Raw genomic sequence first — 13724 nt, forward strand, 5'->3', positions numbered from 1 at the left:
GGCCTAGTTGCTGGGGGAATCAAGATATCTAGAAGTTGATTCTTTTGAAGCAGTCAGTCGTGGTTAATCCGGTTTCAGACTAGGCGAACTTGAAGACGCTCTTAGTGAAGTCTTCTTCCCGGTCTTTCGGGTTCTGTTCTTTGAAGAAAGTGTACGCACAGTGCGCTCCGAATTGATTCGAGAAATTGGAAAAAACTAGGTGAGTAACTAAACATCCATAGTGAAGTGCGTTGTGGGTTTAGATATCATTGAGCTGGCATTTGGTTATGTTTCCAACAATAGATCTGAAAAGCAAAAGGAATGCCACTGCCCCCACAGAGCAAGTATCGAAAAGACCTCGCTTATAGATACTCTGACTGTTAGCGTCGATGTCAACTTTTCAATCACTTGAAAAGAAGGATCTTTGCAATCATTAGAATTTTTGATGAAGTAGATATAGATAGATTTTTCTCAACGGCAGCTTCAGCTCCTCACATGAAAATATCAGTTTTGTCGTGAACTAGAAAACATTTTGTTGCTTTTTTCCGACTCCTATGCCCCGCAACTAAAGATGGTCCCGAATCTTCAATACAAATTATTAGTTTATTTTTATTCTATTTACTGGTTTGGATTATAAACCACTTGTTTCATCGCCGGTTTAATATTAAACTCAGCTTTTATAGGAAACATGTAGGTGTGCTTTCTGAACGCAATTCAGTTAAATGAATGTCTGGAGACGTAAGAGGTTAACAATCTATAGATTAAAACTCCACTTGAGCAGGTGCATGCTGCTTATAGATTTATGTTTCTTTTGGAATTTTTATAATTATGCATTTAAGTACGAAATTATACCCTAACCATGCGAAATTGTTTACAATTCTTTACAGGCAAGATTTCATTCGTTTCTGTTTTCTCTTTCATTTTCTTTGCTTTATTGTAATGTGGAAGTGATTACGCGTATTGTAAAAATATAGTTTATTAATTTACTTTGCTTAATGTTTGGATAGGGAATAAAATGTAAAGCTTACAAAAATTGACTTTCGTTCCCAAACTTTATACTATATACAAATATCTAATATTACTTTTTTGGTACGGAGACTTCATTAGATTGGATTGGATAGTTCAGTGATTAGAGCACTAGACTGTGGTACGGAAGGAAGCTTCTCTAATTGGTCTTTGAAAATGAGGTCGTTGTCAAACGTGAAGTCGGAACTTAGTAAATTGCTTTCTCACATCTTCTTGATTATTTTCGACAATTTGTCGTTGGCGTAAGTTTCCAGATAAATTGACGGGCTAACTATTTGCCACCCTAGCCACGATCTCGTCAATAGACACCAATGTTAGAAAATGACTATACGTTTTTTTACGCCGAAATAGTAGTTTCACCTGCTAAACTACCATATCTGTTAAAAAAACCAATTCGGAGCGCTCATTCGTTTAAAAATTGAATTCTCACAAGGTGGAAAGAAAAACGAGGTGATATCATCGAGCGAGCAATTTGAATCTTATCTATGTGAAGGCATCCGGTTTAGTGTTTGTTACTTGTTACTTTTCAAGAAATTAATCAGTTTTTAACAGGAAAATGGGAAATTGATGCGTGAATGGACAATCCTTCAAGTTACTTTACGTTTCGGAAGTAATAGTAACAAGCTATATAGCAAATTCTGACATTTTCTCATGAACGACAAAAAACGTACGTTTCTGAAAGATTCACAGGCCTCCAAAAAAAATGTTTTTGTGGAGTTATTTGTGCAGCAAGGCACGGAAATATATTTGTCGCTCTCCTTACCATTTCACGCGGGAAATTAATTTTGACAGTTTTATATTTTTATGAGTTGCCGGGCTACTGAGATTTCTTGGCTCGAGTTGTGACGCCACACAACATGACGCGGGCTTTTCATTCTGTTGGAATTTGGTTGAAATTTGAAATGCTGATCATTTAAAAAACACAGCTTTTTTTCAAAAATGGTCTTTGAGAGTTTTGTTAGATTGCACCACCACTTTTTCTTCAACCTTTGTCCCGTTCACAAGCAGGGTCGGCTCGTCGCGATCGGTTTCGCCATTTGGGTCTATCGAATGCCTGATCTGAGTGCAATCTCGAGGCTTTTAAATCCGCATCCAGCCTATCAAGCCACCGTTGTTTCTCCCTGCCTTTGGGTCGTTTCCCATCTACTTCGATGTTCAGACCAATCTTAGCAAGTGAATTCTGGTTAGCACGGGGAATCTATTGACCGTTTTTGAGGACTGTGTTTGTTATCTTTATATATATTTATATTTGCGGGTACCTTCGGCAGCATTAGGTTGGCGCATTTAGTGTAACAATATAAACAAATCGGAAACCGGAAGCTGGGCCCTTCAGGCATGAAAGGTTCTGTTGTTCTTCCATTTGTAAGTACATTTGAGTACAGAACTATCCCATTGGTACGTAGCATATAGTGTATATGTATATTTAGCATGTTAAACTACTGACTTTAGTGTGATATTGATATTGAGTATTTTGAATTACAGTAAATTGACGCGGAAAGGCAACTTTGGGTATATTATTGCACATTTTTATAACTCTAGAATGTACTAAAGGGGCGTCTCTAGTCAATTTTCCAAAAATATAGTAGCATGCTATTACTAACTTAAATACAGTAGATTGAGCGAGTATTTTGAGGTCTGGACACCGTATAGAGGCAGCTACATTATTTTTTCAAATCTTTCGGTTGGATAGTTCCTTAGAATCATCATCATCATCAACAGCGCAACAACCGATATCCGGTCTAGGCCTGCCTTAATAAGGAACTCGACACATGCCGGTTTTGCGCCGAGGTCCATCAATTCGATAGGTCCACCAATTCGATATCCCTAAAAGCTGTCTGGCGTCCTGATCCACGCCATCGTTCCATCTCAGACAGGGTCTGCCTCGTCTTCTTTTTCTACCATAGATATTGCCCTTATAGACTTTCTGGGATAGATCATCCATAGATCATTCTCATCCATACTGATTAAGTGACCCGCCCGCCGTAACCTATTGAGCCGGATTTTATCCACAACCTGACGGTCTTGGTATCGCTTTCGTCGTTATGTAGGCTACGGAATAGTTAATCCTCATGTAGGGGGCCAGAAATTCTTCGGAGGATCCTTCTCTCGAACGCGGCCAAGAGTTCGCGATTCTTCTTGCTAAGAACCCAAGTTTCCGAGGAATACATGAGGACTGGCAACATCATTGTCTTGTACAGTAAGAGCTTTGACCCTATGGTGAGACGTTTCGAGCGGAACAGTTTTTGTAAGCTGAAATAGGCTCTGTTGGCTGACAACAACCGTACGCGGAAATCATCATCGTAGCTGTTATCGATTGTGATTTTCCACCCTAGATAGAAGAAATTATCAACGGTCTCAAAGTTGTATTCTCCTAACCTTATTCTTCCCGTTTGACCAGTGGGGTTTGATTTTGTTGGTTGTTTCTTAGAATGGCTATATTAAGGAAATCATCACTTTCGATCCCCAACACTCACCGCCTTTCCAATAAATGTTAAAACTAACACTGTTTTCGAAAATGCAGAATTTTCATTTAAAACCGAACATGATTCGGTGAAAAAAAAATACACAACCCGTTTGCATGAACAATGGACAACCTAGAATGTCCTAAAATTCTTTGTGCATAAATCAAATTTTATTGAAATTCCAAGGTTTTGTGTAAAATAATAGTTTATTAAAATCGGTTTAATGTCTGTCTGTAATTTTTCTCGAAAACGGGTGTATTCTTCTTTTATTTTTTTAAAATGGCGAATAATGAGTTTTTTATTTCTCATATACGAGTATTTCGAGGACATTTATTTTTGACAAAAAACTCACTGAGTAAGAGGACAACTGGTTTTCGAAGTACCGGTATATGAGAAAAAAAAGCTCATTATTCGGCTGTATTCATTAAAACAAAATATTGTGGAACACTGTGAAATTCCATGCATGTAGTCAGTGGAATGATTTTAAGTGGAGCTCAAAGTGTATCCAATATGTTTAAAGTGCGGGTGTACATTTTTTACTCAAATGCATCAGTGTTTTCTAAATAAGGTCCATCTTTCCCTATGAAGCGATATAGTACTCTCCAGAATATATCAGTTTTTCAAATGGGTCTAGAAAAGTAGTCCACGATTGAATCGTTAACTACGTATAAATAAAACAGTCGCAAGACAAAAGTTCCTCATATAAACCTTTCAAAGCTGAAATGTTTATTTGCCAGTGTTCTGGCTTTATTACTGTCACCCTTTTCTGTTAACAATGCAGTTTGCCGTTGGTACCAGTCTTTTGATATTGAGACAAACAACGACATACTGTTTCGATCTGGTCACAATGAAATGGTGTCCTTTCAAATACTGCGAAACGGTTCGAAATTGCTTATGGCTTGATGATGCAATTCTTGTGTTATACTCGATATCAGCCAATCTTTTAAGATTTTTTTTTACTATAATTTTTCGATGTTCTGCAGTGTTAGCACGTCGGTAGATTATTCGATTTCTGTTGACCAAATCTGGATATCGTGCGTTCAGAACTATAAATACCCGTTCAATTTGTTCACTTCAGGGGTTACCTTTATTGACCTGTTATTCGGAATAAGTTTAAAGTTTCTAATAACCTTAAATTTCACTGAATGCATAACATATCCTTTTGCCCAAAACGATCCTGACGTAGGTCTAGTGGAACTTGATTGTTTGGTGAAATCTATTGCTTATCCTTTATATAATTGCACAGAAGAGTCCACTCACTCAGTACAAATCAATCACTTTTGTGATTTGTGCAGCTTTTACGGCCCTTCTTTCAGTAATGGTGCAAAACGCCCGAATTTCCATCTTTTCACCATTTATTTGAAACCTAAAAAAATTAAGTTACACTAATATAAAAAATATAAAAAAAAGTTAAATTAAATATTCTACGAAAATTGGGCTTTAAAATTAATATAAACAAAAGTTAAATATATATATGTATATATTCTTTCAAAAAAATTGCACAAAATGATGTGCGGCTTCTTGGACAACCCAGTACGCTTGTTTAGTGTTTTATCTCAGCATTAATTCTTAAGGGAATTTTCGTCCAAATTTACGATACCGTTTTTCTAGGAACATGTTGGAGCTACGAAAACTTTCGCCTGCATTGCAAAAGAAGGCAAACGCGGAATTGAATGAAAGCGACGACCGCATTAAAGATGACGTTGCAGCCCTCCGTGAATGGCTTGCAAAGCAACCGCATATAAACGCTCGAGATGATGAGCAGTTCCTTATAAACTTCCTCCGAGGGTGTAAATATAGCGTGGAAAAGACCAAACAAAAATTAGACATATATTATACTGCTCGTTCGCAACTGCCGAAATATTTTAAAAATCGAAACGTTGACTCACCACACACCCAAAAGCTGATTAAAATGGGGTTAGTTGTTGATTGTTAATTCCAATTCTTTTATTGATGATTCCAAAAGCTTTATGAACGAAATTTCTGAAAAAAATCTCTACTTCCCTCTCTTAACAGTTTTATAGTTCCATTACCAACCCCTGATGGAGAAGATGGTCCTCGAATCGTATTAGTTCGACCAGGTTGTTTTGATCCAAGTGAATACACTGTTCAGGATATGATGGCAGCCTTAACAGTAACCTCAGATTACGCTAATTTGATGGACGACCATATTTTCGTAGCTGGCTATAAAGTGGTGATAGATGCGGCTGGTGTTAAAACGGGTCATGTGCTGCAGTATGATCCAATGTTCATGAAGCAGATGGTAAATTTCTATCAAAATGGATGTGCCGGACGATTTCAAGGAGCGTATTTCCTCAACCTTCCAGGCGGCCTCGACACATTCATAAATTTTGGAAAATCATTGTTGAACGAAAAAAATAAAACCAAGGTATGTACATAGAACAATTGAATTCTTAACTTCAAATTTACTGGCGATTTATTGATAGTGAATGTACTCGGAGTGTATTGTGATACTAAGTGTAGAGTCTATCATTGTCACAATGCATATTCATCGGGAAAGGAGGGATAGTTAATTGAACCGTAAAAATATATTCTATTTGTATCTAAAAATGGAGGTTGTTGGTATATTTGTACATATATCCGTTTGTGATCAATAGATTCCGAAACCGTTCAATCGATAGCCATGGAAATAGACTGCTTGCCTTACTTTTACTACTTTTACTTTTACTAATACTTCTATGGTGCAATCTTACGAAACTCTCAAAGAGCGTTTTTGAAAAAAACTGTGTATTTGAAATTATCAGTATTTTAAATTTCAACTAAATTCAAACAAATTGAAAAACACGACTCATGTTGTGTGACGTCACAACTCGAGCCAAAAAACTTTAGTAGCCTGCCAACCATACTCATAAAATACTCATACTCATAAAAATATAAAACTGTCAAAATTAATTTCCCACGTGAAATGCCAAAAGGACGATGAAATATTGTTTCGTGCCTTGTTGCACAAATAACTCTACAAAAACCCCGCAAAGCCTTTTCGGCGGTTCCGAAAGGACATTTTCGGAAGAAGTTGATCGCCATGGTCCGACGGGATCCAGTTTCTTTGGAGTCAGGTTTAAATTGCGAGGATCATTTCAATGTGAGTTAACATTATTTAAACTTTAACTCCAATCTTAATTGATAATATACGATTTCATTAGAACTGTTTTTTTTAACGGATATGATAATTTGGCAAGTGAAACTACTACTTCGGCTATTTTCATATGCATGTATATGTATTTTTTAATGGAGAAGGTTCCTACATTATGCTAGTAGTCGCAACTCGCCACTAGGTGTCGCTGCGACAGATCAACTTCTACATTGTTCACCCGATTACCATGAAAATTGGCAGTTATATATAGTTTTTAATGGAAAATATTTTGGTGCTATCCACGTTGTTGTAACTTGGCCCCAGATGACGCTTCAATGGATCAACATACTCCTCTCAACCAGTAGTCTTGACAAATAATGATTGCGATTGGTGAGGCATTAAATTTTGAAAATTATTGAAAATGCGCAGACATGCACGGCCAAGGTCACGCAGTCGAGTTGCTCAAATATTGGAAGAAAGCGACTTGCGACTGGAAACAGAACTACTTCAAGAGTTGCTGGAATTTGATGAGAATAAGGCTTATCTCGAAAATATACCGGGATCCGAGTTTCCATTTCAAGAGCTGCTGAAGCATAGAAAAACGAGATGCACGATTTGAGCGTGGCGAAAGTGGCGTTGATTACTTTTTTATAATTGTTTCAACTTGTTCTCCGAGCAGAGATGTGGCAACGTGTGATGTGTTGCCTCTGCCCTGAAAGAAGACCACGGTCGTCGTTTCCTGAAAAACTTGGAAGAAGGATTCGTGGACAAAAAAAATGGAATCGAGTGAATGCGATGTATCCTAGATATGATCCTAAAAAAACGAAATCTGAGGCGTGCATGGCAAACACATTGTTCTCCAATGCTAAGAGCCGAACTGTCAAAGGCAACAAAATGTCTACGTAAAGCTCTGTATGATAAGAATCAGCAAAATATGCAAAATTAGCCCGGCTGTTTAACTTCGATAGCGGACGCCGTCTATTCTCTTTGGAAAGCTTCTAGAAATCTGAAAGGACCGAAACGACATTCACCACCCTTGCACCTAGGAAATGGTGACTGGGCACGAAGCGATGTTAAAAAAGGTGTTGCACTGGCGTTTCAAAATTGTTGTTACATCAAACTCCATGAAAAACAAAATTCAACTTCCGTGATGCTCACCCTCATCTGCCAAAACGAATCTCCGTTTCAGAGTTAAAACACACTCCATCATCAGAGAACTCAATCTTAAAAAAGCATGCGGCCAAGACAAAATTACAACAAGAACTCCTTCTCCATGCTATCAAGGATCCGATTGAGATCTAACGCGATGACAGGTATTGGTCAATTCCCGAACATGTGGAGAAGTTTTGTTATAATTACGGTTGCAAAACTGGGAAAAGATCTGGTGCAAGTAGGCTCCCGATAAGTCTGCTGAAAAACCTGAAAAACTGCTGGCATCAAAGATTCTGTCGTTCCTTACAATTCGAGTCGAAATATAATCCTCGACCATCAATTCGGCTTTCGAGAAAAATATGACATACCAGAACAGATTCACTGTATCGTTTCGGCAAGCTTTCAACCAAAATAAAAGATTATTTCTCGATATTGCCCAGGCTTTCAATAGAGTGTGGCACAAAGGGTTATCGTACAAATTGAGAAAAATTTGACCGGCAAATATGTATGATATCTTGTAGTCTTGTATAAAAGGTCGGTCGTTCTGATTAAGATGCAAAAGTCTCACATCCAAAGATAATCCTATCATAGCAGGTGCTATCCAGGAAAGCGTACTAGGGTCATTATTGTATCTGGCATACATACATATGTTTCCGACCTGCCAAAAACGTTGAGGATGCCTCCAAATCCTTGGAATTTGATTTTAAAAAACTTGGAGAAGACACATCGAGGCTAATGACATGGAGAATTCGCGCGAACGCGACCCAAAGATGTTACGCTACGTTTACTCTGAATCGAAAGACTTGCGCTCCTATGTCGCTAAATGGAGTCAACACTTCACAAACTGACAATCTCAGATATCTTGGCTTTCACCTCGATAGACGTCTTACTGGGAGAAAACACATCGAAGCTAAACGAACGGAAGTGAAGTAAAGTAAAAAGTATCTACTGGCTAATCAACCGAAATTCTAATTTATTATTAGACAAAAAGTTACCTTTGTACAAGTCATATCTGGACCTATGGAATTCAGTTGTGGGGTCCAACAGAAATTTGAAACATCAAACTACTGCAGCAAACCCAGTTGAAGTTTTTTCGAATAAAAGCAAATGCATCTTGGTTTATCAAGAATAGTAGCTCACATCAACATTTAAATACTCTTCCCGTATATCAAATTAATAAATATCGAGAAAAATTAAAAGACCATCCAAAATATTTGTTAAATAATTATTATTGAAATTGTTAAAATTACTTTATCCGTCACCCTAGAATACTGTTAAAATCAGCCTTTTAGCATCATTACAAACGCGGAAGGAAGATGCAATAAAAAATTAAATTATAAAAAAAGTGGATACAAAACTAGAACTTCCGCAATCCTTAATCGAAAAACATATGTATTATAACTAATGTGAGGAAGCGAATGAGTTGGCGCTGTATTTCATGTGCAGTTACCAGTCTCCTCAAATCTTAGACAAAGACACCTCAGTATATTTTCTTCAACAAAGAATCCGCTCATTTCCTGTTTCTGGCGCACCGTCACAGCTTGAAAACCTATGCATGCTATAGCATGCTGTTGAATAGGTATTCTCAGAATCACCGAAGACTGCGAACGCTACAAGCAGGTGACCGGTGAATGGGCAGTTTTAGAGGATAGTACAATGGGCTAATAAGAGGTCTGAGTGATCGAAGCTGCCCCAGTTTAAATAAACTTATATCTTATGATGTGATAAACCTGATATAATAAATCTGTTAACTAGTCTAGACGGTATCGATGTGATTGCGATTTGAACACCAATTGGGTCTTAAAGGATTCGTATATCAAGTTGAAGGGATTTAAATTTCTCCCTGTATATGAAACTATGAAATGCCACGCATGCATTGAATGATTTTATATTAGGTTTAAGAGGTGGGCTCCTATATTTTCAAAATATGTACTTATAAAACAAAAAATTCCATAATTTCTCCTTTCGTTTCTATCGCCAAAGGCTTGCTACCAACAGTGTACGATCTGTACGACTACATCGTTTATGTTTGGTGTCCCTTGAGAAGCAAAACTAACATAGATTTTGTCTTTTGTGATGAACTCTGACGCATAACATAGCCCAGAATGAAGTTGCTGTCTTTTTTCAGAGTTCGATCTATCCAGTGTTAGTTTCGCTTTCTAATCGGCATTTCTACGAGTATTTTAACCATACGCTACGTTGCTATGCTTCACGCGTTTAATATTATTTAATGCCAAATACCAGAGTATACCAATGAAACGATGTTCACATACAAATAAAGAGCGTAAATTTGTTTTTCCGCGTATATAACAGAGTATCAAATGAAGTCAGTGCCATTTCACACTAGTAATATAAAATTTTGCAAGTTATTAAGTGGTCCAAATTTTATTAACTTATAACGTTGGCAAATATCAGTATCACATTAAAGCGCAAAATCATTATTGTTAGTTCACGCTACTGAACAATGACTCTGGAATTCCGCTCAACTCAATCAATATAACCAACTTCACTCTCGTTAGTTTCTGTTTCCTGTTCACTCCTTAGTGCGTTTAGGGCATCCACACAGTTTCCGATGAGACAGTACTTCAGTTTCATTATTATCACACTTAATGCTGTGCAAGTGATAAGCTCACAGCAGCGAGACAAACACAAGCTAAACGCAGACATCCATGACGACTGAGATTCGAACCCAAATCAAGGAGACTTAGAGGCTAATGCTCTACCCCCTCAACCATCGCACCATTTCCATCGTACTTAAAGGGAAAAAGGCTTCTCATATATTTAAAAAAAATTCAACATTTTTTCTTTTGTTACTTCAAATAAACATAATTAAAATATTGTCATTTATGATCGATAGACTGTCCTTATTGTGTCGATCATTCCAATGTTATCGAACTTCTGTGAAAATGTTCAAAAATGTCACAGCAGTATTTTTCCCAGCGTATTGTCGTGCTGAAAAATGCAATCTCGATTTTACAGCAATACCGGACGTGTTTTCGCTATTACTTACTTATAACTTTCATCTTCAGTTGTTAGTGGTAGAGACGAGATTCAGTCATTTGTGCTACCTAGAACAGCCAGCTGACTCCCTTCCAACCTCACTCACAATAGACCTTGTTGTTCTCTAATTTCGGTTCTACGACCGTCTCTCCATCGTTTCTGTTCGACCTTGTCACACTTACTCTATGTCTTAAATTTCTCATACGAAAATGATTGTCGCTCCTCAGCTACTGACTATTCCTAACAATTGATGGAAAATATAGGTCGGGCAACGTTATCATCCATTGACGTCCATGTAAAATTCATCCTAAAGTAGAAATTTTGTGTCGTATGTAGTCGGTTGCAACGGTATGGCAAAAGTCACCCCAGACGTGTTCAGAATGAAACGTACGCTTTTGGACCCCGAGCTCCCGCGCTACTACTTTTTGGTAAACGCCTTCTACAGTGGTCAACTGAAACTAAAAGTGCCAAAGAAGTTTTTTTATATTTCATGATATGCATTATGACATACAAAGGAATTTTGATAATAAATAAAATAGGTTTAAAAAGTGCCTTATTATAAAATTTTGAAACAGAAAATCCCCTTAAGTAGACTTCCACTATAATATTGTATTAAGCCAAGAATGCTCATCAACGTACTATTACCACTTTTGAATGATTAAAATGATACAAGTGTACAAGTAAAATCATTCGCATGCGAAGTATTCTGATTTCCTCAATAGAATAACTACTGCATAGTAGATTGATGCCACTGAATTTCGTCTAACAGGCCTGGCGAGACGAGGTTGGAAAGGGGGGATTCCTTCCGGTCTCCGGAATTTTCCCAGTAGCTCGGAATAGAAACTTCAATGGCAAAAGAAATAATATGGAGTCCGCACAATTTTCACTATAGGCCCATATAATTCACACATTCGTTCCGGGCCCGAATTTTCTTTCTGCGACCCTGTGTCTAACATGCGAATTCGTGTCAACGCATGTTGGCACGCGATGACGGCTTTACGGTTTCTTACCAGGGCAGAGGCAAATCGTCAGACGCTGCTTCACCTCTGCCCTGAGAGCAGCGTGATCGAAGCTGTTCGCAGATATTAAGTGCTCCTTTATATAATTCGCAGAACACAACATGACTACGAATTATATTGAGGGCAAATCCGCCTTATTGATCAGAGATTGGCCAGAGCCTAAAAAAGAAAAACATGTTGGCACCCTTTCTGTCCAGCTGGTCGTTAGAATGCTATTGGAGAACTTGCCTCGAGAACTGTCCACCAATGGTAACCGTAAGATTAGGTAATGCATAATTACGAATACTGAAGAAGATACCAGTTCCCAGTGGGATATAAATTTTATTATTTTCCGTTTACTACCTCAGTAAGTATATACTTGGATAATTAGTTACCGGCAATCTAGGACTATCTTTCTGCTTTGTATGTAAACTCCAGACTACTATGTAAGACATCCACATTCCTAGAATCCAAAATGATACTTATTTGCTGATTTCGTTATAATAATTCAGATACATTTTGTATACCAACTAAAATTTTGTTGTTTTACATTTCAGATAAATATTCTTGGAAGTGATTTTCGGTTACTTTATGAGCATATACCGAAAAACTTATTACCATCAGAATATGGCGGTGACGCTGGCACAGTTGAAGAAATTATGACAAATTTAATAAAACGAGTAAAAGAAATGGAGGTTATAATCAAAGAAGAGGAGGACTTTGGGGTTGACGAAAGTAAACGAGGTTCTGATTCAAAAAATATCGACGGTTTGTTTGGAAGTGTTGGGACTTTTAGATCACTAAATTTGGATTGATGGAGCAATCAATCAATTACTTGGTTTAGGTTTGTAAAATGTACTTTGTCTGAAAAATATATACAAAATAAAGTCATTATTGGAATCAAATTTACGTTTTTTTCCAAATAGATACTATACAACTCTTTACACACAACCATTGGCAATAATCGGAGTTTCCGCTATATAAAACCATTAGCAACAATCGATGTTTCGGTATCGATTTTCTTCACGTCCAGAATTTTACACACGTCTTTATGTTGCATTGAATCGGAAAGGGTTTCTTTTGATGATTGAATTCGAAGCTGCGTAATTCTTGTTGATCTATAGGTTTTGCTAGTACCACTTCCAATTTGAATGTTTCCCTTGTCTTTTTGCGTGAAAAGGTTCTTTACTCCGGCGAAACGATCCTCGCCACACGGTCCCCTCGGTTGTAAAGCACCATAGAATAGTCGGCCAAACGAAGCTGGTTTGTTCGCCTGCAATTAATATGAATAAGGAATAAAGGAGTGAGCACATTGTCATAGGTACACATAGACAAATCTAATTAGCTACTCTGGAATAGTGACTGAAATAACCCCGTCTTCAGCAACTAACTAAAGTTAACCCCTAGAAGGAGTAATGAGTGCTCAATGTGAGGTCCAAATCCAAAGATTTTCTTTTTAAGGTTTTGTGTTTTAAAATCGGTTTACTGTCTGTCTGTCTGTCTGTCTGTCTGCCTGTCTGTCTGTCTGTCCGTCACATGCATTTTTCTCGAAGACGGTTATAGCGATTGACACTAAATTTGGTAGAAAGGTGGGAACTGTGAACGCTCACGCATACAGTGAATCACATCCTTTTACGTCGAATTTAAGGAAGGGTCCCCATACATGCAAAAGGGGGGTGTACAATTTTTTTTCATCATATATAGTCGTGTGGGGTATCAAATTAAAGGTCTCGATCAGTACTTTTCAAGGCCGATCTTAGTTTTGACATTCGTTCGAAGGGTGGGGAGCGCGGGGGGTTGAAAGTGATCACTTCCTTAAGAGGGCCATTCTCAGAAACTACCAAACCGAACAATCTTAAAAAAATCAGGAGGCTGCCACTATATGGTGCCTGGGCTCCGAAATATCTTCCATGCCGATATCTGTTTAAATAAAATTAATAATAGTATATTACTACAATTTTTTGTAATTGGTTAGAAACCCCCCTTAAGTTCATCCTAGTACCATGAAATTTT

The 13724-nt window shown here is 37.6% G+C and overlaps 2 protein-coding genes across 6 annotated transcripts in view; one reads left to right on the forward strand and one right to left on the reverse strand.

Annotated features, from left to right (window-relative positions):
- Window positions 1-12616, forward strand: LOC119655554 (alpha-tocopherol transfer protein-like). The gene is made up of 4 exons (XM_038061477.1): window positions 1-199; window positions 5079-5384; window positions 5484-5856; window positions 12269-12616. Exons 2-4 carry the CDS (start codon window positions 5083-5085, stop codon window positions 12524-12526), a joined length of 933 nt encoding a protein of 310 aa, XP_037917405.1. The 5' UTR covers window positions 1-199; window positions 5079-5082; the 3' UTR covers window positions 12527-12616.
- Window positions 12603-13724, reverse strand: part of LOC119655553 (neuropeptide Y receptor type 2) — an 18725-nt gene continuing 17603 nt past the window's right edge. For all 5 annotated transcript variants that reach the window (XM_038061471.1, XM_038061473.1, XM_038061474.1 and 2 more), the window contains one exon: window positions 12603-12984. In XM_038061471.1, coding sequence (XP_037917399.1) covers window positions 12688-12984 — 297 coding nt within the window. In that variant the 3' untranslated portion in view covers window positions 12603-12687. The remainder of the gene's footprint in view (window positions 12985-13724) is intronic.

Source organism: Hermetia illucens, chromosome 4, assembly GCF_905115235.1.
Source record: "Hermetia illucens chromosome 4, iHerIll2.2.curated.20191125, whole genome shotgun sequence".
NCBI lineage: Eukaryota > Metazoa > Arthropoda > Insecta > Diptera > Stratiomyidae > Hermetia > Hermetia illucens.

Bases quoted from the DNA above. Each gene is read 5' to 3' on its own strand.
- LOC119655554 (XM_038061477.1), top strand. From the start codon at position 5,083: ATGTTGGAGCTACGAAAACTTTCGCCTGCATTGCAAAAGAAGGCAAAC. The intron at 5,385-5,483 runs GTTAGTTGTTGA...CTCTCTTAACAG, and splicing joins CAAAAGCTGATTAAAATGGG to TTTTATAGTTCCATTACCAA. The intron at 5,857-12,268 runs GTATGTACATAG...TTTACATTTCAG, and splicing joins ACGAAAAAAATAAAACCAAG to ATAAATATTCTTGGAAGTGA.